General features: G+C 41.2%; 1 protein-coding gene across 1 annotated transcript in view; it reads left to right on the top strand.

The window, feature by feature from the left end:
* Positions 1-26,487, top strand: part of LOC307254953 (low-density lipoprotein receptor-related protein 8-like) — a gene marked incomplete at both ends in the record, with an annotated part of 115,261 nt that overhangs the window by 27,780 nt on the left and 60,994 nt on the right. The window contains 4 exons of the mRNA XM_080033529.1: positions 2,566-2,688; positions 15,851-15,979; positions 23,990-24,379; positions 26,146-26,268. Of these exons, the coding sequence (XP_079889655.1) occupies positions 2,566-2,688; positions 15,851-15,979; positions 23,990-24,379; positions 26,146-26,268 (765 nt within the window). The remainder of the gene's footprint in view (positions 1-2,565; positions 2,689-15,850; positions 15,980-23,989; positions 24,380-26,145; positions 26,269-26,487) is intronic.

The following is a 26,487-nucleotide window of genomic DNA, read 5'->3' as shown; positions in this document are numbered from 1 at the left end:
AAGTGGGTGTGAATGTTTACTTCAGTTTTATAATAGTATAGCAAGTTCTGATGATGAAGCATCAGCAACACAGACCCAGTGTGCATGACAGTGGCATCAGGGATGTATTTTCTTACAGGACATGAAGAACATTTTCCTCTTCTATCATTAGTCTCTACCATTGTTTAACCATTCTACCACGACATTTAGTTAATAATAAATAACCTATTCATGCTCAATGCACATTTAGTTCTCGCTTTACTTTGTGTTGTGACTAAGCTCTTATTAAGTTTAACTCCTCTCCTGTGTTCAAACTAATGGCCATGTTTGAACCTGCTCTTATGCTTTACTGCTCTTTGATACCAAGGTCAGGAAAGAGCAGGACAAGTGGATCAGAATTAAATTAGTGTGAGCACTCTTAAAGAAGAAAGAAAGAAAGAAAACAGCTTGCTCTCTTTCCTAACAGCCGCCTGAGCTAAGCTTAAGCTCCCCTCACATCTCAAAACACTGGATCTAATTTGAAGCATCAGAGCCGAGACGGGGCCAGCTTAGGAAGAGTTGTGGTTGTGTAACAAGACCGGGAGAGCTCGGCTGAGGGGCCTTTTAGCCAGTGATTTATTAGACTGTACTGCAGGTCCTCCTGCTGAGGCAGACTGAGGACATAGAATGACTCTGCCCTATGGCTGCTCCTGTGTGTGTTTTTTGTGTTGGCAAGGTGTTGGCAAGGTTCCGTGATAGGCTCTGGGTTTTGACGTGAAAGTTTTGATTCCAGTAAATTTTCATCTTACTACTTAAACAGGGCTTTTACCGACGTGTTGTTCTCTGATTTTGTATTCTGGTCACGCTTGACATGTTCTTCAGCCCCGTGGTCTGGCTGGCTTGGAGCCTTCTGTGGAAAACAGGTTTGAGAGGCAAAGGGTTTAACCTACCAGAGCAGGTAGTGTTCACCAATCAACATACATTTTACCTCTGCGATGGAAAATCTGAAGGATAGATTTGACATTTTTAGAGACAAGCAGATGACGGGGGGAGGGGAGGCCGCACACAGAATCAGAGTAACAAAATAGGCAAATTGGAGATCCCTTGAGAGGTATTTCAGGAGAGAGCAGTAGAGAAGGCTGGGTAGGGATAATGCAGGAGAAGATGAGCTTTATCGCTTCTGATGAGAGGGTTGATTTCTGGGACTCAGGGAGCGCTCATACTAGGCGTTCGTACTAGGGGTGTGCACGTGTACACGTGTAACCGTTTAGTAAATCATAACCGTTTAGGAAAAATCAATAAACGAAAACCGTTTTTTTTTTTTTTCAAAATTTCAAAGTTTTTAAATATGTTCTGGAGACACGCGTTTATTGATTTTACATCACTAATAAACTAATTGGGGAGGATAAAAGCTAGTCTGCCGAGAATCTGTCTGTCCCTCGGCGAGTGTGTGTGAGTGAGTGTGTGTATCGGCGCACACACACACACACACACACACACACACACACACACACGGGGAGTCGCCGTGCTGGGACTCGACTCACAGCCATGGAAGAGTGATGAAAGATAACCTAAAGATTAAAGTTACCCGGTTGACGTGAACTACGCTCGTAAGTAGCCCGAACTTTATAACACCTGTTCAACATGCATTTAACGTGGACATGTAGAAAGCGATAGGCTATATTAATCAGGAAATGAATGAAGCGCGATTATGACGGCGAACGTGTGTGTGTGTGTGTGTACCATGGACCTATTATAAGAGGTGTGTAAACGAGCGTAGTTCATGTCAATTGTGTGTTTACAGGCGAACGAACGCGTATGTGTGTGTGTGTGTGTGTGTGTGCGCGCGCGCGCGCCTACAAGACGGCGGGGGCACGAGGACAATGACGTCACGGTTAACCGTGTACACGAAAAAAAAGGGGTCGTGTAACCGTTTACAATTTTTTGTAACCGTTCACACCCCTAGTTCGTACTGTGCCCAAGCGCAATTGCCGGCTAAAGTCTAGTTTGTTTACCAGTGTGAGTGCTCCATACCGTACTATAGCATGGTATACTTCCTTGGCCCTGGCATGGGATGAGGTGTGCTTCAGCATGGAAGGGATGCTAATGTAGTACAAGCACGAGTCCGCGCATAGATGGTCCTGACGTCAATTTATATGAGACGTTTCCCTGTGACCCAATATGTCCATGTGTGCAACAGAGATTTTAAAACATGTTATAGAAGTGTTTTTGTTTGTCTGAGGTGGAAGTGGAGTGTTTGCTGCAAATTTGGCTGGATGAAAATATTCAAAACCAATCGGATACAAATACCTTCCAAAACCCAAAAGTGGTGTGGTGACGTATTGACAAGAAAGAAACAGTCGTGCCTACGCCTGGATCTTTTGAGGCAGTGTGAGTGCAGGACGGGCCTGGCCAGTGGGGGAGGAGGGATGGGGGACAATTGCGCTTAAGCACGGTACGGATCAACCGTGCCAAGTGTGAGTGCACCGTGAGATAATGTGACCAGTTTTTGAAAGAGAGAGAGCATACTGACCATGCTCTGACGCACCCCTTTTGGTCTCACTGTTATTCTCTGTCTGTCTGTGTGTCTGTCTGTTCTCTGAGCAGCCAGGAAGACATGTGCCCCTGCAGAGTTTGCCTGCTTAAACGGCCAGTGTGTCCCGGGACGTTGGCGGTGTGATGGGGAACCAGAGTGTCCCGATGCCTCTGATGAGGCAGAGGAGACCTGCAGTAAGTGAAACCTGCTCTTTGCTTTTGTCTTGTGAAACACAGAATAGTATAACTAAAACATATACTGTATATATATATATATTTAAAAAAGTTTTTAAGTACAAGACTCTAATAAGGCAACGTAAAACCTTAGGCTTTAAGATGTTGCAAACAAAAGTTAGTGGACCAATCATGTCAGTAACAGTTCCCTTTTGCATGGAGAATTTGACATCTATAGTACATTATCTCAAAGGTACACCAGGAACTTGTTCTATAAACTGTGGTAAATGTAATATATTCATATCGCTCCACTTCCCTTTTGTCTTTCATGCTTGGGCTTTTTTTTTGGAATGATTTCACTGCAGCGTCGGAACTTAGCAATGAACTGGATGTTATTAGTGACAGCAATCAGGAAAAAAACTAAAACAAACAAAATGTGTGAAACTGGAGTTTCCCTTCAAGGTTTTTCTGAATTTTTCCTTTTCCTGTTGTTATTATTCTGAACTGAAGTGTGAGGCACAGTGAAATGAACTGTTACAGTCCATCAGATTGAGTACACTAAAGAGAAAATAACAAGTAGCTGTTGCTGGCCAAACATGTTGCCCTTTTTTCTTGGTGCACCTGAGTTCACTGTCACGCCTGCATCTCATTGAGGTTGCTAGTTTTCGCTCATTAACTCGGCTCCGTCTTTCGTTCAGCCTGCCTCCACTCGCCCACACACTTCAATACTCAGTGCTTTCTGTTGGTGAGTGCGTGGAAAGGTCTCACTCACCTCTCTGCCAAACTGTTAGAGCACAGAAAAACCTGGCTGGCTCACTTTTAGCCTGTGCCAGTCTAGCACACCCACACACAGACCCAGATGGGGGTTAGGTTTATTGACGTCTCCACAACCAAGCAGGGGCTCTAGAGTGGTAATTGTTTTGTTTCTTTCTCAAATGCTAATTTCTCTTTCTCTCACGGGTGATCGCTTCTCTCTTGGGCTAAGAGATATTTGAAGGTGCTAAATGCACTGCACTGATAAATAATTATGTCTTAGCGGAAAGCAGAGTATCCATTCAAAGGAATATTGCACCAGACCAGTTCTTATACCAAACAGGCATTTATACTCCTACCAGGACTTCATTGAGCAAATGTATTCTCACTGTAATATGTTAAGACTGAGATATCTTATATCACGCACAATACTGCCTCTATTTGTTTTAAAGCCACTACGAGTAACATTGCATGTTGGCGGCCCCTTTGGACAAAAGCGGTAGTATTTTTACGACGCCAGCTGCCGTGAAGCTTTTTCCTAGCTCGTGCCGGGCGTGCGAGATTCAAATGATCAGGAAGCAATATAGTGCATGTCCGTGTGTTGAAAGTGTGAGGGCACTGGACTCTTTTCGGCTCCGTGAGAGTGGTTAGTGACACAGCATCAACTAATGCCAGTCAGTGCTACACACACCTGTTTGTAATGAGTTGATGCAGTGTCACCTCTCACAGAGCTGAAAGATTCCGTGTCCTCACACAAAGCGAATGAATGAGAGACGGCAGTTAGTATGGATCACGATGAGGTAATGTGTTTATGTTGTTGTAAATAATGACTATTTCAGATGAATAATGGTCATCTGATGATGCTGGTGAGGCAAAGTAAACTTTGTTTTAGTAGGCTACCGCTCATTCATTTAGGAGTAAACACTGCAGTCTGGTTCGCTTCCGTGAAATTGTGTATACGTTGCTTGCAACGCCCTCCCGCCCGCCTATCACTCTCCCTTTTAGCTTTTCTTCATTGCATTTTCTTTTTTTTCTTTGATGGTTCAGCCCCGTTCAGTCATTATGACGACAAATAACTGTCTCAAACAAGGCCCCCGCTCCCCTTCCCTCACCTGGAGGGATAGGCTTCTCAAATCGCGTTGCTGAGCCACACTGAAATCTGCGACCAATACAGATATGTGACCATAGAGCATGCACGCGTGAACCGAAAATCGGACTGGGTGTGCGACCAGACCACATGCAGTAATAAAAACTATATAAAAACGTCTTTCTTTGCACTGATGGTCTCGTTTGCTGTTAAAGGTAATTTATGATTATGAGAGGAAACATGAGGCTGTTTAAAAGATATTTAAATGTTACTCGGAGCTGCTTTAAGTGTGACAAGATCTGCACTTATTAGGAGCCAAAAGTACACAGAGACAGACACAGACAAATTAACTAATTAAATTAGTTTTTGACTCTTGAGACTCTTACATAATCTGTCAAATGACTGTGTATCTCATCTTTCAAATGCTATAGAGGCCTGCAGTAATTGACTATAGAGCCTCGTGAGATAAGACTGTGGTCTCCTGGATGACAATAGATGTTACTTGACCAGATGTTACTTGGTCGGCTCTGAAGTCAACTCCAAAAGCTGATAAGTGGGTACTTGGATACATTTTCTTAGGCCATGAGTGATGAAGTTGTGCAGTCCACAAAAACAGGAAAGCTCTCCCGCAAATAACACAAAATAGAACTACCTGTATAACAGTTACTGGGTGACCAGCTATGCCACGATACCAGAGCACATTCATTTAAACACAAAGATACAATTCCAGTTATTGTTAAAAACGTATTGCAGTAGGACGTTCCAATAATGACTTACTACGAAATTATATTTTCCTCTCAGAATGTCGGATAGCTCTTGGTGAATTCTTTTGATAATATTTTGTCACCTGTTTGAAAGTGAGATTTTAATTCTACCCACCATTGTAATGCTTTGATTTTTAAACCCGTTTTTAGTCACTGTGGGAAGGAATTGAAATCCACCAAGCGGAACGGTGAATGATTCGACAAAAAGCCTGATGTGTTTCAGAGGAAATCACTCTAGTTTTGTTACATTTTATTGGCTGTGGATGTGTGACTAAGTTTGATGAATAATGCAGCAGCCAAGGGAAAGCTTCTAATGTCACCCCCAGAAAGTTGAGTGGAAGGAGGGTGACATAAAGGGACCTCTGAAGGATAACAAGTTTATATTGGAAATCCAATTAAAGATAAATGAAGGAAGGATTCATCTCTTGGCTGCAAAATGAAAAGATAGAGATCGGGCTGAGAAGAAATCCATTTATATGGAAATCACATATACATTCATATGGTGTTGTGATGTAGGAATTATCCAGCAGTGAGGATTATTTGTTTTGGCTTTTTTTTTCTCTTGTCTCTCAGAAATCTGTATAGATATTCATTCTGACAGAGTTTGTTAGAAACATAACCACGACATGATAACATTTATGTCGTCCTCCTCTTCCTCCTATAAGTCAAACTGTAATGCATGTGGTCCTCACCAGTGTGTGGCCCCTTTTGATTTTCAGTGTGATATTAAATCTGCATCCTGAACAGAGGGACTGTTAATAAGATCCACTTGCTCACAGCTGTCTCTCAGCTTGAGTGGATCTAACTGTGCCATAATCAACTAACGAGAGAAAAGAGAAGGAAAAAGATACTCAGGGGTGGATAGTTTGTCAGTATAAACGCAGTGCATTAGGGCAATGGCCACCAACCTACTCTTGGATGGCTCTCTTACTACCTATCTCATCAACAAAGTTTCACTCACCTGTCTGTGCAAGCCACTTGCTAAGCTTTACGAATTTTACAATGAGACCTGCACATTTGGGGATTAAACCTTCTTGATGTGATTAGACTTATGCCATTAAAATGTACTGTAGCATATTCCAACTGAAGCGCCACCATGTGTCTGCATGTTGCTTAAAGGGATAGTTGAGTATTTTTGAAGTGGGGTTGTGTGAGGTACTTATGCATAGTTAGTCTCTTACCTTATGGAGGTGGCTGTCAGAGCAGTCATTTTAAGGAGCTTGGGGGAGAAGTCAGCCGTTTACTGTTTCAGAGGGGGCCAGCAGAAAAACACTTTTTTGCCACATTTATAAATGTACAATTGAACGGATATATTTTTTTTTCAGGTCAGCATTTATATATGTATTTGGCAAAAAAAAAAAAATCTTCTGGCCCCCTCTGAAACAGTACAATGCTGACTCCAAGCTCATTGAAATGACTGCTCTGACAGCCATCTCCATAAGGTTACAGACTAACTATGCATTAGTACTTCATACAACCCCACTTCAAAATCACTCAACTATCCCAATGCAACACTACCCATTTAATTCAGATGCTAGCTGAAGCTTCACATTTATCAATAAACTTCACCTATGTTGGGCTTGTTTCGCTGTCTTAACGGTGGGGCGAAGTGTGGAATTTCACAGACTGCATCCGATCTAGAGATATAAATTCTCCTTATGTATATAGCAGAGACAAGTGACAGCATTACATTTTTACATGTGCTAATTACATACGTATAGCACGGAATTCACCTTAATGCATCATGCTCCAGTTATGCTGAAGCCCCATTAGCCAGGCTGTACTTTCACATGGAGAAGGCGCTCATCGTTTTTTCATTCCATTTGCCCTTAACTCTCTTGTACTTTCTGTCTATTTCAGTTTCATATGTCCACAAACATACAGTACACACACACACACACACACACACACACACACACACACACACACACACACACACACACACACTGGGCTAAGTTATTTTGGACTCGGTGCTGCAGACATCTGTGCCACAATCATTCTGGCTCACTGACTGTATTCCCAATTACACGCTGGAGTAGCGTTACACTGCCGTATTAAGAATTCAAACTCGGGCCACACTGAGTGAGCTCACTCATGAGCTCTGAAAAATGAATGGTTCTTTGGAGAACCGCGTGAAGTGCCAGACCTCATACTTTTTGCAGCAGCTTCTCTGCTCCCTGGACAAGGCAGTGACATTAATCTGCTCTTCATTGCCCTAGTCAATTTCAATACTTATACGAGGGGATGGGTTAGTTACTTGAAGCTTTCTGACAAAATTCTGCTCAGTTCTGCCAGTTTTTCCTTTCTGCTTTTAGTTGACGGATGGGAGAGAATGTCAAGGTGTTTCCTCTTTTTCTTGGGGAGTCTTTTATTACATGAGGACATAACCCTGAATTGGTGCACATTGGGAAAAATATGGATTATTCAAATGGAACCTCTCCTTTTAAATCCATCATATCGTATGTTCAATTTGTTCTTTGATTTGGATTATACTGTAGATATTTCTCTGAGAGGCGGGTTTGATGAAACAAATTTCTGTAACTCCTTTGTAGATACTGAGCTTTGAACCCGGTTGAAATTTTCCTTGGGGGAGCTAATAAGACAACTTTGAATTTTATTGTCTTTATAACGGGGAAGATGTTTACATTGCACATTATGGATTTTAAGGCTGTGAGTGTTTAGTAATTTGGATTTCCTTTCATGTGGAGATGTGGATCGTTATGTGCTGCTACTACTGTAGGAGAGACCTGTTTACAGCTACATTTACTGTACGCTGTTTATGTTGACACTGCATATTCTGTAGTATGTGTACTACATTTCCTATGCAGATGCATCATGTTTTACCTCAGAATCTGGTTATGTTGCAAGTTACTATGTGGTTTAAGTCAGACATTTTCTTTGACAATATTATTTAACTTTTTGTTCACCACCAGTCGTGCATTTGTCTCATTTTGGGAAATATACATTTGGCCTAAATATTTTTTACAATGATCCTACAAACCCATTGCCCGAAATACATGAAAAAGTACACTGTAAGAAATTTCCCTGTAAAAAAACATTTATCAACTGGCAGCAGGGTTGCCATTTTCTTACTGTTAAATTAACATTATTTGACTGTCACTAAAATTGACAGGATTATACTGTTAATGAAAAAAGGGATGAACCTGGACTAAATGTTTGTTATGTTGCTGTTTGCACCGTGAGCGAAGGGGATGTTATATTTCATTGGGCAGATCTGTTTCATTCCATATGTAAATTTACTATGTCCCCTATTTGTTCAAATGCTAAACACAGAGAGCAGCTTCTGTTTGTTACTTCAAGACACTTTTTACAATATATTAAGTTCAATGGAATGATTAATTTCTATTGTAAATTGTCTCCTGAGTTGAACTAGGGATCTTGTTTAAGATTTCCACAAACCGTTTGTTATAACCAAAAATAACAGTTAGTTCACACAGAAATGTTTTATTTAAACAAAATGCATAGTGAGGTAATGGAATGAAACATCCCCTTTACTGAGGGTACAAATAGCAACATAACAAACATTTAGTCCAGTGCAAGTCATTGTGGGAAAGGGGGCGTCTCTACAATACACTTTGTTGTGCTTACTTGATTTATCTAAGGCAATCCGTTTCCTTAATTCTACTGAGTAAACACAACTCTTCAGTTAAGTAAGACTAACTTGGTTTAATTACGTTAACTGCAATTTCCATTTCCAAGTAGATATAACTCAACTTTAAGTAAACTTAACCAGAGGATATACAGTAAACAACACTTATTAGTTAAGATGTGGATGGATGAGGATTAATGAAGAAAACTGTATAAGCTTCACATGTGCAGGCAGCTCATGTCAAGTTGTCCCTTCCATGTTTGATGGTAAATTAACAGGAAAGTTCAGTATTTTTGAAAAACATTACCGTTCCGTAAAATAACAGCAAAGGACTGTAATTTAACAGACTGCCTTTTATTTTAACTGTTAAATGCTGTTTTTATAAATAACAGGTAAATGCTGTTGAAATCCTGCTGTAAATTTACAGCAATTGTTTACAGTGTATTTAAAACTAAAATCTTAAATTTGTTCGGCTTTATTCAGCCACCTATCTTTTCAATATACAAACAGACAATAAAAGTCATGGACCGGAAACCCATGAGATGGCATCACTGTGGCATTCTAAAAAAACACAACCTTCTCACCTTTGATAACTTTATTCATTTGAGTAATCTTAAATTGTTTTTCAAGTGTGTAAATAACCATGTGTCACCACTGTTGTCTGAATTGGCCATCAGACGTCAGAGCTCTCGTCGGGCAAATACACGAGCCTCCATCAATGGTGATTGTCTTGTTCCAATGCACAAGACATCTTTCGGTCAGTCTGTTTTCTCTGCAAAGGGGGCAAAACTGTGGAACCTCTTGCCCACTAGTCTAAAACTAGAGACTAATGGCAACACTTTTAACAGAGAACTTAAACAACGGCTCAAATCAAGTCAACAGTGCTCACTCAAATAATTTACAACTGGTTTATTGTTTGATCATGCTGCCTTTGTTTTACTCTACGTAGCCTATATATATTGACTCATTATATTGCTGCTCTGTACTCTATTGTATTCTGCATTTTTACTCTTTTAATTATCAGTTTTTTATCAGTATTTGATCTTGTTTCTGTTTTGTTTAGTTTATTTTGTTGTTTTTAAAAAGCCTCCTGTGGACAGGTGTTGTAAACTAGCATTTATGCTAACACACTGTAAACAATGCATCTGGTTCGTCCAATGACATTGTCATGTCCATGTCCAAATAAAATCTACTACTACTACACTTAATAGGCTCAGGCAGAGCACTTGGTATAAGGCACAGGCGCATGCCACAGTACATTACTTGCTAATGCACTTTGCTGAAAATAACAATTTCCCATCTTGTAGTTTGTAAGCAGCAAGTGTTCTCTGCTGTACCCGATCTATAATTCAGAGAGGAGGACATAGCCACGCTAACCCGGTTTAATGAAGTGAATCTGAGTTTGGCTCATTTTATCAGAGCATTGTGTGCCTTTTTAGCTGCTTCACAATAAGAACGGAGATGTTGGCACCCAGTGGTGGACATGCCTGAGTGTATGCTTATGATGCATATATCCAAATAGATGCACACCTACCCACAGAGAAAAAAAAGCCTTTTAGGTTTGACAGAATAGAGACTACTCAAGTGTTATAAGTGTTATGATACTAACTGGAACTACTGTATATTCAAGTCAGGCTGTCCCTCTATGCTGGGCACACACATTCTCACATAAAAGCTGTCTTGAACTATCTATATAGGATGAATCACCACTATACAAAATCTATTAGCAAAATAGACATTCATCTATATGAATAAACAACAAATAACAACTTCAAGAATTTGCTTCTTGGGTGATTGTCGCTCACAGCCCCACTGTGCTTATTAGCACCCCACTAACAAAGTCAAGCATGATGATCAAATGAAAAAACTGAGGCTATCATCACACCTTTCGGGTGTTACGATGAATAATAAATGTTATTTACGCACCTTTCAGGACACCAAACATGTACCATAAATAAAAGATAGAAAGGTGGGTTGATAGATAGGATTTGAATGTGGCTAGAAAGTCAGTGTCACGGATGGCTTGTGAGAGAGAGTTTCAGCTGCACGGCTTAAAAGCTCTCGACCCCATGGATGACAGCCGGGCATGAGGTGTGGTGAGGAGGAATGATGGAGGGCAAAGCTAGGTGTGTAATTGTGGAGGAGGTCATAGAGGTAAGGAGGTGCCATGTTGCGGAGAGCTTTGAGGAGGAGAATCTTAAAGTCAATGCAGTGTTTGATAGGGAGCCAGTGCATTCGTTTGAGGACAGGGGTGATGTGTTGGATGGATGGGGTTCTGGTGATGATCCAGGCAGCTGCGGTATGGACCATTTGGAGTTTATGGAGGAGCTTGAGTGGGAAACCTGACAGGAAATTATGACCTTCGGTGATCGTGAATGGATTTTATTCCTTCTGCTGTACATCCAGGATTTTTCTTAACAGTAGAATCAACAACTGGAAGAATTCTTGGGCGCTTCTTTGGATGTTTCTAAGCTCCTGTGCCAGTGTCAGGGAGTGACAACAGTTGGTTAATGCGGCCATAGTGAGAAATACAGAGATCATTTTGTGGAGCTGATTGGCTTGATCCACTTTGTGTTCACTCATTTGGCGATGGCTTAAATGTTACAGACATTCATTCATATGAAAAGTTATGCGCTACAGCTTTAACTAGCTGTGCTGTTAGGTGAGAGAGACTGACCGAGACGGTTGATAATGCGTAGGTAGAAATAGCAGACAGAGCAATGTTATTGATAGAGTGCTGTCTAGGATGACACTCTAGACTCTTGACTTGGGGGAAGGGAGAGAAGCTGTTGTCAACTGTTAGTGAGAAGCTGTTACATGACCACTGCTTTTGGTTTTTAAAAGGTAATGAGGTCTAAACAGATAACCTGCAACATTAAAAAAACGCCAAAGAGCAGACAAATCCTAATTTTTCACTGTGACTGAGAACAACACCCGGGCAGGTGAAGTTTGTCTGTGAGTTATTGGCTTTTATTATGTCGCCTCTGCAAAAAACCCATTATAAAAATCTGAGGTTTAACTAATCAATAGCTGTCGGGAGCAATACGTGACTTTTGACCACTACTTTGTCGTAGTTGAGTTTGGTTTCTTTGTTTGGAATTGGAAGTAACAGAGCTCACGCTTCATTAAAGAGTGATCAGCTAAAAGGACATGACAGCTTGCCCCTCCACTGCTCTAGTCTGCACTCTGCCTGCCTTTCCTCCTTCATCTCTTTCCGCTTGGTATATGGATGGCTTTGATTTTTTGCTTCAGGATGAGAATCTGAAAGGTCATGAAGCAGTTTGTCTCTTGATCACGTCACCCTTCATATATAGTATCTTGCTCTTGGCTTGTTTCGTTCTTGTGGATGCTTTTTCTTCTCAGAAGCTTTCCTCTGTATTTCTCATTCCTTTGCTATTGCTCTCATTTGATCTGTGCTGTCTTGTTTTCTGTCAGGTCCCTGTTGGATTCATTCAGACAGCACGTCATTTCCTCTCTCCCAAAGATTCCACCTCCTCATCTCTCTCTCCTCAGACACTTCTAAGAAATGTTTCCTGATCAGCCAGTGTCTCGTTTGGTTTTCGGCCTGAACTCAGTTGTGATCGTTCCTTTTAGTGAATCATTCCTCTCAGTCTTTAATTTCTTCAGTCCTCATTACGCTTGTTTTTCTCACTTGATAGTCTCGCCACTGGAAAGAAGCAACTGAAAAACACATCAAAACGCATAATTGTCTCTGTTGGGTGCATCAAGAATTTATCACCACCAACATCAAAGACTGGCACACATCTTAACTTTAATAGTTTTTTTCCCCAACTTCCATACACATGAAGAAATGAAATATCACTTTAAAGGAATAGTTCAACATATTTTATTTTTTAAGCTTGGTGCTTCACTCTTGGATTCAAAACAAATCGACTGAAACCATTCCTATAACTGTGTGCATTTTTGAAGGAGACATGGCGACATTCAAAGGATAGACTGTACACCATCACTAAACGGTCCTGTGTGCTTGTTGTGACTTGTTTATTAACCACTTTTATGTGCAAACCAGTGCGAATGTGCTTGTCAGTAGTAGGTCAACAAAACATAACGTCTGTGTTTACAAGTAGATGCATGCACTGCTGTTTTACTCACTGTACCACTAAAACAACAGCAGGATATTTAAGTCCAATACATTTGTCAGGGATGTGGAGGGACAACGCTTTAAACTAAGCTGCTGTTTAGCCATATAACACTCCAATGGGTTCAGAACTGCAAATAGTGGACTGAAAAATTATTGTAGGTAGGGTGATGTCACTACAGTGTTTTGTAAGCCGGAGGTGTTCCCTGCTGTAGAATAAGCCCTGGAGTGCTGAAGTGTCCAGTATTTTGTTATGTGTGTGTGTGTGTGTGTGTGTGTGTGTGTGTGTGTGTGCGCGTGTGCTTGTGCGTGTGCTTGTGTGTTCGGGGTCAGGGCCTGGCTGCCTCAGCCATTCTCACTGCCCGATCTCCCCAAGCACCAGCTGCCTCTCTGTCACCCCTTCATGCTGCAGGCACACACAGAGGTCAAGGGATAGAAAACTAACCTTCATACTCGAACAACATCCAGTTGTACCGATGCGTGTGTAGTCACCTTACCTTCCTTCCAGGCCAATGTATCAGCCGGAATTAGCTTGCTGCTGTTCTAACTGTATCGACATGTACTGTACTACTGTATGTTCGCTGTTGTGGTCATCAAAATATCAGCATGTCCAGTGCAGGTGAGATACCAGAAGACACAGCCGGCTGCCATTCATGTGAAGTCTCAATCATAACCAAAATGGTTTCCTAGTGCAGACATGTCATTATCAAATACACAGTGTATTCCGTATAAGGTGATATGTCTAGACAACTACTTACTTTGTGCACTTGAGCTACACTCTGACTGACACTTGACATCTCAAATAAGTGAAAACATATCTCATGGCACATGCTTGCCTGCGCTTCTTCTGTAAGGTGTTACTAAAATAAGCGCTTATTCAGTTCAGTCGTCTGATGCTGGCCTACATGGCAGAGAAAAAGGACTCTAACACCCAAGTTAGCACTTGCATTTCATCAAAGCAAACCAAAACAAAAAACTCTAACACACTTTTAGCTTAGTTTATTTCGGAGGGATGGACTTTCAATTTGGATGACATCTAGCTTTGTGAGCCACTTAACTGACAAATGCATCAGACGAATGTTATGTAATGCATAGGGTTTAGGGGTTAGATGTGCAATATTGTGCAGTGTTTCCAGCTGGTGACCATTATTGCACATTGTACTTCTCTCTTACAACCCTCTGTATGTTTTGTGTCTGTATCTACACTGTCGCTATAACAAAATGACAAAAAATGACATAAAAAAGAAATGCTCATGATATTGATTATGTATGTTTGTCTGACAAGTCTATTCTATGTTTAACCTTAAGTCTTTAACAATCAACAATGTTGTAAGGTATGTTAAAAAGTGTGTATTTGATTTGTGTTATCATATGCGAGAACACTGAGAACATTTATATTATGAATTGTATCTTTGTCAGAAAAATAAAGGTTTTCATTTAGAAATGTATTACTCTCTAAAATTCTGGTATCGGTAAGTGGCCCACAAAATCTGGTAGCACATGGCAGTACACTAATCTTTAACAAGACAAATTAGCATTATTATTCTTATCATATAATGGTAAAACCTGCATTGCACTTCATTCTTATTGTATAACTTATTTTATTGCTGAAAAATACAGAATATGAATTTACACTACATAAAAACCAACATACAAATTTGTGTCAAAATTATTTAGACTGAGAAAAAGAAGCATCACAATTGAAAGCTTAAATGCACTCGGAAATTTAGTGTGTGTCAGGGAATATATACCGGAGCTCATTTCAAAATTAAGCACTTCTGCATATTGAATGTACATAAGATTAAAAGGAATGTAATATATGCCTCAGTGCATTGTTCCTACAATTGTATTTCCATATGAACAGATGTGCCTTGTTTAGAAAGATGCTATGTCTGGTCCATTTATCCACAATGCAGCTTACACCTACCATTGCTTGTGACATCGTCAGAGATTCTGCTATAACCTCATAAATGGGATTCATTATGGAACATTTTCTCATTCATCATGCTACAAACAATCTTGTCATTGCATTGTGTGCCAGCTGTATGTATGTAATGCTCTCAGTGAGCGGAAAACAAGAGAACATGAGCATTGAAAAGTTTCAAAAGCTAGCATGTAGCAGGGGTTGTTAACGTCGGAAAAACAATGTAATAATTTTGCAGTTGCCACGGGATACATGGAAAGATTATAGAGTTGCTCAACTGTCAATTTAATGAACATACAGTAGGCCTATAAATATATGCTGCATATATTTATTTTGCAATATATTTTGAGCTGTACCCTCTGAAAGCTTGTAGCGAAGAAAATAGCTATTGCTACTGGTAAAATGAATGAACAGTTTAAAATAGTTAGCTATAGCAAGCTAAAAGTAATTGATGAATGACAAGATAGCTAAAAGTATGGACAATATATACCGTTAGATGAATGTTTGAATATACTAAAAAACAAAATAACAATCAATGCGATACATGATTTGCCTGGCTGACCCTTTGTTTTCATTCCGGGAGGCTGCACTGTAAGCAAAGATGTATAATTAACTACATGCTTTATATTTAACGCAGTGTAATCTGGATCAAACCTACCCTGAGCCAACTAGAGCAGATTGGCAGGAAAAGAAGGGGGGGTTGTTCTTTTGCTTTAAGGCCAATTGTGCATTTGCTGTATGTCAGGATCTTTCTGCATGTCTCTTTAGAAGCTATTCCGATAGTTAAATCAATTGGCCGGAGTGGTTGGAGTTATGAGTTTCAGCTGCACAGTGGGAGCGATACAAACCGCTCCAGTGGTGTCTTTAAAGTTGTTTTGGTTGCTGCCTTTATGCGTCCGTAAACCCACTGCAGTAATGCCCCTATCTCTTTCATCTCCGCCCACAGGCAAACAGACTTGCCCTCCAGATAAATTTGACTGTGGGGGTTCCGCCAACAAGTGTGTCTCGTTGTCATGGAGATGTGATGGGGAGAAGGACTGTGAGAACGGAGCGGACGAGGAGGACTGCGCATCCGGTGAGTTTGCCAAAGTTGGCTGTCAGTGCTCTACCATACAGGATACAATCCTCTACCATACATTGTTTTGGCTGGTTCACTCATATTTATTTCCGCTACGAACTGCCTTTTATATATCTTTCAAGGTCTTAACTGTTCAGAAGTGGATGACTTTGATGAAGCTTACAGTCTCCTCTTTTGTATTTGGGGTTTCATGCTTTCTGATCTCCACTTATCAACCAGAGGACAGGGAACAGGGAACATTCTTTGATAATTAGAGAGTTTTGAAGTGAGGTTTAAGTTTTAAGGCAGCTGTACTCTACAACAAAGTCCCCTCTGATGTGGAATTATTTTTGGTGTGGAATATCAGATATCTGCAGCTTTTTGCCTGTTATGTGGAGGTTCCTGATGTCACATTTGGAACTTGAGTCTTTAGCCTTTCCACTGCATGGCAATCAGAACCAATCGCACATGACATCAAACCCTACCCAGCCAATCAGACAACCCAACCGTGCGCTGCTCCCACCCCCAACCCCCTGCAGGGACTATCCTTGGCCTACTTCTGAGGCGCCGTGAAGAATTGGCTTCTTCTTCTTCTTCTCTCTCTCTCTCTCGTCTCGTCTTGTCTCTTCACGTCACAAAAAATGATTGAAACAGCAGAGCTCTGGGGGAGTGTGAAGGCTTTCAAGATTTGCAAAGTGGCACGTGGCATCAAATGCACAGAGGGACAGAAGAAAAACCCATCTCCTTATAATCCTATAGATGATGTAGTACATTTTTTCAGGCATTTGCTTACAGTGTTTTTTGTGTCAGTATGGATGTTGATATTGTGACGGGTTTGCAATTATTGTCAATACGTTAAGAATATACCCAATTTTAAAGTTATTCTCAAGGAGGAAGCCAAATTAAAAGTGTATGGCTTTTACTTTGTTGTGCAACTAAGATCTTTTATTTGTCACATTGGCCTACAAGTGGACAGTCAATGACTCCCAGTTTCCGAGTGGCTCCACACATTCACGCCAGGACAAGTGGAAGTAATTCCATTGACTTACGATCTATTGCCTTCCTAGCTTAGATGGCTTTTCAAGGCGCTGTCCATTGAGACCCAGTCTAGCCTGTGCTAATCCTTTATTCATTCTAATGCCTGTATTGATGTGGCAGTCTTAAGCCCCTCGGTAGTGACATGAGAGCAGGCAGCAGGCCTCCGCTCTCTGGGTACTGGCCAAAATCCCTTCAGAGATACGCTGTCCAGCATGCCCAAGGATGGAAAAACGGAGTCCAACACTAGCACAGCACAGCGCTAGATAACATCACAGATTAGGCCCTGTAAGTGCTGCTCTGGCCAGTTTATCAGGAGACTGACTAGGCCCTATGCCAGCCTGAGAGATGATGGCTCAATCAAGGGCCTCAATGCAGATCAGTCAGAGGGGACCAGGCATTGACTATTCAAGGTTATGTGACCCAGCGCAGTGAACTATGAATGAGGTTCATATTGGACATTGCTGCAATATATTAATGTTCAATACTAATGCAGCGGATTTCTCAGTCGTGAGTATGTTAAGCCTAGCTTGGTCCTACCAGACCATCGTACTTCATTTCATTTGTTCAGAGGGTCTGGAATCGCTCAATTGACAAACTTTAACTCACTTGAAGGCGGTTGTCTGTTGAAGTTTAAAACTATTGGATCTGCCCAGTGCCACTCTGGATCTGCCAACCAATCGCATAACGTTTGGTCGTGACGTATGTCATGCGCCGGCTTCTGACTACAACTGAAACTTGAGCACGTCATTGTTCTCAGTCACTCCCTCTGTTCGCTGATTGGACTGCCCAAAAATCTGGCGGAGAAAACCGCAGGACCAGACTGACTACTGAAAGGAAATGAAAATTGAGCGGAATTACGTAGGCGGGCGGTGCCAGGCTATGTTAAGACTGTTGTAAATGACAAAGAAAACCTGTGTAATTACAAATTTAAAAGAAGTTATAGGTCAAAGAATTAGGAACGGGCACAAATGCTTATTGCCTTATGTGTCAGAAACACTGCAGAGTGAGGGCTTTAGATCTTTCACATATACAGTCATGGAGTGAGTCGACGGAGAAGTGGGAAAAGTGTCAATTGGTTTTGAGTATGTCTGAGTATGTCTGTTTGCTGCGAGTTGGCTGGCTGTTGGCACAAAAGGGCAGCTGGAGAATTCACTTCAAAGGTGCATTAACTCAGCGTTATGTTTGTGTTTAGAGGCAGGAGATGAATGGATGAAGAGATGTGTAATGTGTATGATGCAGCAGCAGTCTCACAAAATTGAGAATAAAAAACTGTTTCATGAACAGTGTGTATACAGTATATCCAATTGCATTTTCTCTCCTGCCATCCAGCAAAGGCTCAGCTGCAGACTGCAGTGTTTGAGGCTGCCAAATTGTCTTTCGGTGCAGTTAATTCAAAATATTGATGCATAAATTGACGCACCGTTTGGATGCGACACAGACAGGCTGTCCTTTCCCTAGTGCACAGGTTTAAAAATTGGCAGAGCTTTAAGCTTTATACAATCTATTTTACTCACGTTCCTATTAGAAAACAAGTGATGGATACTCTTTCACAACACACCACCAAAGCTTTCAAAAGGGTTCAGATACCATTTGTCAGATTCTACTTAGTTTCGACTTTTGAATTGTTTTCTCTTTAGACTGACTTTTCACAATCAAGCCAAGAGTTATAGATATGAAATCACACGTAGTGACTCATAAATCATTTACTGTATCCTGCAGTGCTGTGTGGGCCCGCCGGGGAAAATCAACACAAAGTTTATTCCACGGACTGTCACATCAATTCATGCTCCACTTTTACTTAAATGTATTCTCTCTGGTGGGAAAGGAAGTTCAAAAGGTAAAAGTTGGTTGTCGGAACTATTAATTGTTTGTCTGTAGTTGGTCATAATTAATGAATAACAAATGATTTTATTTTGTACCAAAATACAATGTGAGCCAAACACCTGCGGTCAGAAGTTGAATGTCAGTATTTTTGATTTCTAATGAAACTTGTGTGACAATGCCTTCGTTAGTACACTCAAGCTTACATTCACACGTTACACTTAAACATGTATTTACCAGAATGCGAATAGAGAGAGATTGCACTCTCAAAACTGACACAGCTAGATAGTTAGCCCCAGTGCGCTCTGCTATTAGTAGAAATTAACAGAGTGCTTAGCCCGCCGCAGACATGAAAAGTAAATCTTGCAGAGGCATCCTGCTAATTGAGTCATCCACATGTTAAATTATGTATTAAGTAGAATCTAGCCCCTCACCAGAGGAAGCTTCCCCTGATCAACGTAACATTAAGCACCAGTTGTAAAAAAGTTGAACTGTCCTCAACCCTCAGCGATGTGGAGATTAATGTGCACTTACTCAGCGGGCTTCTCCCCTGTGCGTCTGCTGGGATCTACTGCCAAGGCACAGGAGCCAGGCTGGAATTGTGTGTTACTGTTTTAGTGAGTTTTTCTGCATTTGCACTATGGCATCAGCTTGAGTTGACTGCCTGGAGTTGTGCATGTAATATTTCTGTGTGGTTGTGTTTTGGCTCGTGTTCTCTATTCATATTTAATTAAAGCTGCCTGGATAGAGGCAAACAATGACTTTCTGCACTCCTCACAGCTGTCTCTCTGTCCGCGTAGTAAAACTGAATTGGCAGATACTGATGAGGCTTTAACACAGGACTTGTTTAAACAGGACTAAAAGACTCAGCGGACAAAAATTCTCCCTAATTTCCTTCGGCTAATCGAAAATCTAGACAGGTGTTCAATTTAGCTAAACGGTGAGTCCTTTGTTTCACCTCTGTTTCATTTTGCAATCACTCCATGAATTTGCCCACAGTTAGTAGCTTACTTTCTCAATAATATTTCAGAGAGGAGGTTTAAAATAAATGAAAAATAATAACTTTCAAAAAGAACTTTACTTTCACTCCTTTTTTTGTCCTTTTATCTTTTGATTGTGTTACTGCAGAAGAGAGAGAGTTGCTTTTTCTCTATTACTGCTGTGTTTCCTTTGTCAGTGTGTATGTGGCATCAAAGGAAATGTCAGCCAGCTAAATCCCTGGTGAGGTACTGTGACCCATCTCAACTGGCAGTGTGTGTGTGTTTCTACCTTTCTAGGTTTGTGTGTGTGTGTGTGTGTGTGTGTGTGTGTGTGTGTGTGTGTGTGTGTGTGTGTGTGTGTGTGTGTGTGTGTGTGTGTGTTTCTACCTTTCTAGGTTTGTGTGTGTGTGTGTGTGTGTGTGTGTGTGTGTGTGTGTGTGTGTTCAAGTGACTACTACTACTACCAAGCAGAGTGGACAGTTCTTAAACGTTCCTTCAGTCTTAATGTATGTATATCTATGAGAAAGCAGAAAGGACTTTGAGCTTCACAGACAGGGACAGATGTGCTCAGAGATGTTAGTCCATGTACAGATGAAAAAAATATGAAAAACAACTCTGTTATGTCTTCTTGTCGTTTCACTTTTCCTCTTTCATTCCTGCCACACTCAAAGTTATTTGTTTACCTTAGGTCTGTTTTTTCTTTTGACATCCTGAATATTCACACACACACACACACACACACACACACACACACACACACACACACACACACACACACACACACACACACGCAGCATGCAGTCATCAGCTTTAAGGCTAATGTGAGTAGAACGTCCACTCATCTCTTGCCTCTACATCCGAGCCACTGGTTGCCGCTGGCAAAAATCTCTCATCACCAAAGCTGCCATAAAAAGTAATGTGGGTCACATGCTGCCAGCTTCTGAATTCCATGGCCTTAGTCATAGAAAGAGTACTCTCAACGAAGGTATTAAAAAAAGAATGGGTAATATATGACTGTGTGCCAACTCTCAGTGAGTTAAGTATATTGATGTAATTGTTATTACTAAAAATTACAGTTTTCTTCTATTTGATTATATATTATTCGTTATAGATAGCAAACAAAAGTTTTGTTTAAGCCTGTCTGGAAAAATACAAGTGAACTCTTTTCTTAATAAACATTAAAAGTAAACTGAGAAGTAAAATTAAAGACCAGAAAAGTTTTTAGTCCGTCTGCAATTTCAGAAAGCATCACTTGCTTTAAGTTTTTGATTGCAATGCTATGTCTGTTTAAGTATACGTTTTTTTTAAGGTATTTGGTCATAAGCCAAATTATTGGACTAATAATAAAATGTACCTGATGAGAAGTCGGGAGATCATGAAAGTTATTAGAATTTATCAAGAGAGAAAACATGTGTTGAGACTACAGTATGTATGTCTGATTTCTAGCGATACGCTAGTTACATAATATACAGTGCACAATGTAGATGAATTTCACATTGTGATATGCTGGGTGCCTATGTGATTCATTTATTATTTAAAACCCACTGACCTGTGCAGCATTATATGGCTCAGAGTTGCTCAAAAGTCTTGAATTAATTTCCCTCACTGGGGAACTGAGCCTCTCTGCAGTGTAACCAGGCCGCTCATGTACACTACTAATGGTCTGCCCCCTGTGTAAAAATTATCATGTCTATTAAATCTCCTTAATTATGTATGGCCAAATTAGTATGGATGGAGTGAGGGTAAGGGCATAACCACGGACAGTAGTTATAAAAGACATCAGCATCAGATGGAGCTTGTTTAGTATTAATGAATATATAACCCTTTCACTGTACTCAATATAAACCCTATCGCTGTAGTGAATCCACAACACTTGTTTTTAATTTAAGTTGTATTCCCCGTGCTTCTGTGGCAATCAACCAGTCAATTAATTGAGTGCTGATGTTTTTCAATGGAGAAAACAGATAGTGTCTGTAACTTATGCTATAATTACATACTTCAGGATAGTAATTAGGACACTATCTTTCATCCGATGTTTGTTCAACCAGTTAAACTCAGCAGCACGTGGGAATGCTATTGATATTCCACTTTACGGTGATAATTATTCACTTCTCTGAAGCTGCGCTTGATCTTGTTTGCTTATAGTGCTAAAGCTTTAAACAGCCACCCGAGGACTACTACTGAAATTGATGCTTTTCATTTCTATTGAGAACATATAGAACTGGCTTATTTGGTTCATACTGGCCAGTGTTTTGATCTAGGTATCAGTATAAGTTCAAAGTAACCGAGAACTGACGTGATATCTTGACCCTATAGGCCTAGACCAAGCCAACTAACTGATCTTAAGGAGATGTAAACTATCTCCTGCAGGTCACTGAAAATATCCCACTATTTTACAAAGTGCTGATTCTGTGTATAATGTTTTTTAAAGCAGCAATCCCACCCTGTAAACAGCTTTAACAGCCAAAGGTTCCCTGTGGTTTGTGTAAATATGAAGCTCTTATTCTGACTGTGCTGACCTCTGTGCTGTTATGAGCTCTCCCAGTGGGAACCTTGCCTCTCTACACAGCCCCACTGCTTTTCTACAGGCTTTATGTAGGGGGAGAAAGCTGGAAAAGGTAGGGAGAGAGAGAGAGAGAGAGACAGAAAAGGATTTACATAAGCCTCTAAGATTGGCTTTGTGAAGAGGAGAGGGCTACTGTAAAAAGTTTTCCTTTTACTGCAAAGAAAGATTTCATGCAGTAAGGAACAAGGTCAATACTGCCCAAAGCCAGTAATAAAGTATTTAGTCATTATAGAGTCAAGGCCAGTAATGACCTTTTATAATAATAAAAAAAAAACATTTAAAGGAAAATGAGGCCTCGGGAATGTGTTATTTGCCACGTGTTATTGTATTATTCAAATGGACAAAATAGCTAGAGGACACAATGATTAATTTTAGTTTTTGGAAGGGGAGAGACTTACATTCAGATTTTACAATTTCTATATTTCTATATGACCTCCTCTCCCCCTATCAAGCCCCCCAGGCCCTCAGATCCTCCTCAGCCAGTCTCCTCTCCACCCACACATCAAAACTCTGCAGCCTTGGCGACAGAGCTTTCTCCAGGGCAGCTCCCAGGCTCTGGAACAGCCTCCCCCAACATATCCGTGACTATGAGTCCCTCACCATCTTTCAGTCCAACCTCAAGACCCATCTCTTCTCCTCTGCCTAGCCCTAGATCACCCTCCAACCCAAGCCCATCAACTTTACATGTTCTTTTAGTCTGTTTATTGTTGTGTCTCCTATGTAAAGCGCTTTGACTGCGAGAAAAGCGCTATATAAATAAAATGTATTATTATTATTATTATTATTATTATATCCGTCACAGACACATCCTTACTGTGTAGCATAGCTGTGTAGCCTTCAAACTTTAAAACATTCTTCTCAACTTCATTGTCCTCGTCGTTACTCCTCTAAGGTAGAATGTAATTTAACTGTAACCTATTATAGAACTAAGGTGTCTGTGTGCTGACAGAGTACGAATCGGGGAGCAGACAAGAAAAAAGGGCACATTAGAAATCGGAGAGAGAGAGAGAGAGAGAGAGAGAGAGAGGAGAAGAACCGTCTGATAGCAGAGTGAGAGTTTCATTATCTTTGGCTCCACATGAGAGGAAGCCCCTCACCTTATTCTCATGATAACCGCCATCCTTCCTTCTCCTCCTGTCCAACAATGTTTTCCCCCAGCGTTGAGATCAATATTGACTTTGAGCTTATCTCAGAAACTTTCTGTCACAGTGTCCCTGTATTTGAAGGTCATTTTTTGCAATAGGTTTCTCAACTCCGGTTCTACTACTTTCATCTTTTTATTAATCTCCGAGAAAAATCTGAATACTGGCGTGCATTTTTAATGGTTGGTGAATTCATTGTAATGTTTCTGTTCATTTTAAAGCACGGGCCTTTAAACACATCAAAATCAGTGAATATCTCCTCACAACCCACTCCCCGTCTGAACTGTGTGCGCTGAAAGCAAATCTTTTCAGTGCGCACACAGTACCGACTGAAATGAGCTAAATCAGCATCATAATCACAAAACTGTACATTTAGTATAAATGCTACACCTTCCATGCTCCAGGAAGATGCAGGGACCCTTCATTTGCTCTTCCGAATACTTTCTGAGTTTTCTTCTTCTTCTTCTTCCTCCCCCTGTAGATGCCAAAGCCTGCCCCAGCGGCGAGTTCATGTGTGCCAACCGCAAATGCTTAGCCACGGTCTACTTGTGCGACGGCGACGACGACTGCGGCGACGGCAGCGACGAGCTGAAATGCGCGTCCCCTCTGACCTGCGGGCCCAACCACCTGCGCTGCAACACGTCGGAGTGCGTGCCCCTCATGTGGAGCTGCGACGGAGACCCCGACTGCGCAGACAGCTCTGACGAGGGGCCGGAGCGCTGCGGCGGGGACGGCGTGCCCTACCTGAACAACCGCCGCACCAACTGCACCGACGGGGAGTTCCGCTGCGCCAACGGGGAATGCATCAGGCTGACCTGGAAGTGTGACGGAGACCCAGACTGCAAAGACAAGTCCGATGAGTCCGACTGCCGTGAGTTACTCTCTCTCTCTCTCTCTCTCTCTCTCTCTCTCTCTCTCTGTCTTTTTCTATTCTATTCTGTTCATCTCCTTTGCCTTGCTGACCTTATACTGTACCCTCTTGTTCACCTTCCTTCTCTTTTTTTCTGTATCTTGCAAGGGCTTATAGGCTACATTCTCTGTTGTTTTTTAAGGCTCTATCAATCCCTCTTTCATCTTCAAAAGGCTGCCCTCTCGGCTACATTGGCGCAGGACGATGATACTCAGTGTGAAGAGGCAATAGGGCCATCCCAATTCCTCTGTACTTGGTTCAAAGCAGGTTTTCAGTCTCATTTTGTAGTCTCACATGTGTCATTCAATTAAAAACAACAGCAGGTCAAACCAACTTTACACACTCTTTTCAGATTGCAGGTCTTAAATTCCTGTGCGCAGCTAGAATCGGTTTTGTCTGTATTTTGAATGACCACCAGGGTTATTGTTCATATACTGCATTATCACTATGGATATATTTAATCCATAACATCTATAGTATTATTTTTACATTTATTATACTATTCTTGTTCAAAGATAGTTTCAGACCAAGGCAATTACACATAAGCAGGTCAGTTATATTTTACATTTTATTTTATGTCTGTTAGCAATATGTTACGATATGAGTTTGCTTTGAGGCCGGAGAGTAGAAAAAATCTCAACAAATAATCTTCCAAGGTGTCGCTTTGTCATTTAGCACATCTCGCTGGGAGTTGGGTTGGGGGTTTGTTTTTCTAAATGTGTCTGGTGAAGAATGTGTTCCTGTTGATAAACTCCGTGCGGAGATGGGGCCGTGTGATAAAACAGGTTTTCCTATTAGCTGGTCATGGACAGGGGAGCCCTCAAGCTCCTGTCTCACTAAGCCAGAGTGTGAAGCCCAGATAGTCCCACTATTCATTATCAAGATGTGCGGTGCACACATCAAACCCACCTCTCACACGCGGTGGTGTCATATAAGCAGCACTTAAAAGAGATTGATGTTCTGTTAACCAACTGGAAGCCTGCATTAAGAGAGGGGGCCTTGAGACCGTTAGGGTGTGTGTCCATAGCTTACTGTGCAATCCATGTATTCTCTACCTTCACACTAGCTTTGCTATATTCACATACTTTGTGAATACTAGGTGAAGACTTTCTGTGTCATAAAAAAAACATAAATTATTTTGAAGACAAATTCTCATAAATATATTTTCTGACATTGCTGCTGGTCTATTCTGATGAATATTCCGTGTGTGTACTGTATGTGTCTGTTTCCAGCTCTACGTTATTGGCCAATCAAATCTCTAGATGGATCTTCCAGATACGGAGAAATAGTGTAGAAAGAGACGAATCTCTCTGTGTTGTGTACCTTAATATCCAAATGTGTCTAGGCTACAGTGGCCACCTTTCTCCATTACATTCCCTCACTTCTGCTTATCTTGTGATAACGCTAAATCCCACCCCCCTCAGTCAAACATATTGGTTTTTACTGTGGTTTAGAATGGAGTAATATGAGCATACTGGGCCTCGTTGATGAAAAGCTTGTGTTTTGGGATATTAATGACATGTTTGCCTGGCTTCATGCATTCTCCATTTTTTACACTACTCCTGGCAGCGGCTGAGGACAAAACGAGACTGATGGGATGAAATGCAACTTAAGTCTTAGTTTGATCCTGATCCCAATGTTGTGTTCCTCTAGAAGGGATTAATGAGGATTTACAAGTCCAAATTGACAGATGTTTGTGTGTGTGTGTGTGTGTGTGCCTCTTACAGCCCTGTTGACGTGCCGGCCAGATGAGTTTCAGTGCGGTGACGGCTCCTGCATCCACGGCACCAAGCAGTGTAATAAGGTCCATGACTGTCCTGACCGCAGCGATGAATCTGGCTGTGTGAACGGTGGGTACACCTGTCTCACAGTCTGCATGTGTGTGGCTGCAGAGATTGGTCCTCCTCCTCCTCCTCTCTGCCTGTTCACCTCTCCTCTACTTCTATCCAAGGGTCTGCTTCAATCTGTCTTCCTATTTGTTATTCTGTCTGCCGCTATTGTCGTAATACTTTCAATCACAAGAGTTTGTGAAGAGCCTTTGGGCAACTTTTGTTCAGTAAACCAGGGTT

Source organism: Ammodytes marinus (assembly GCF_949987685.1).
Source record: "Ammodytes marinus genome assembly, chromosome: 9".
In the NCBI taxonomy this organism is placed as follows: Eukaryota; Metazoa; Chordata; class Actinopteri; order Uranoscopiformes; family Ammodytidae; genus Ammodytes; species Ammodytes marinus.
The sequence above is the reverse complement of the archived record's forward strand: the minus strand, read 5'-3'. Positions and strand labels throughout refer to the sequence as shown.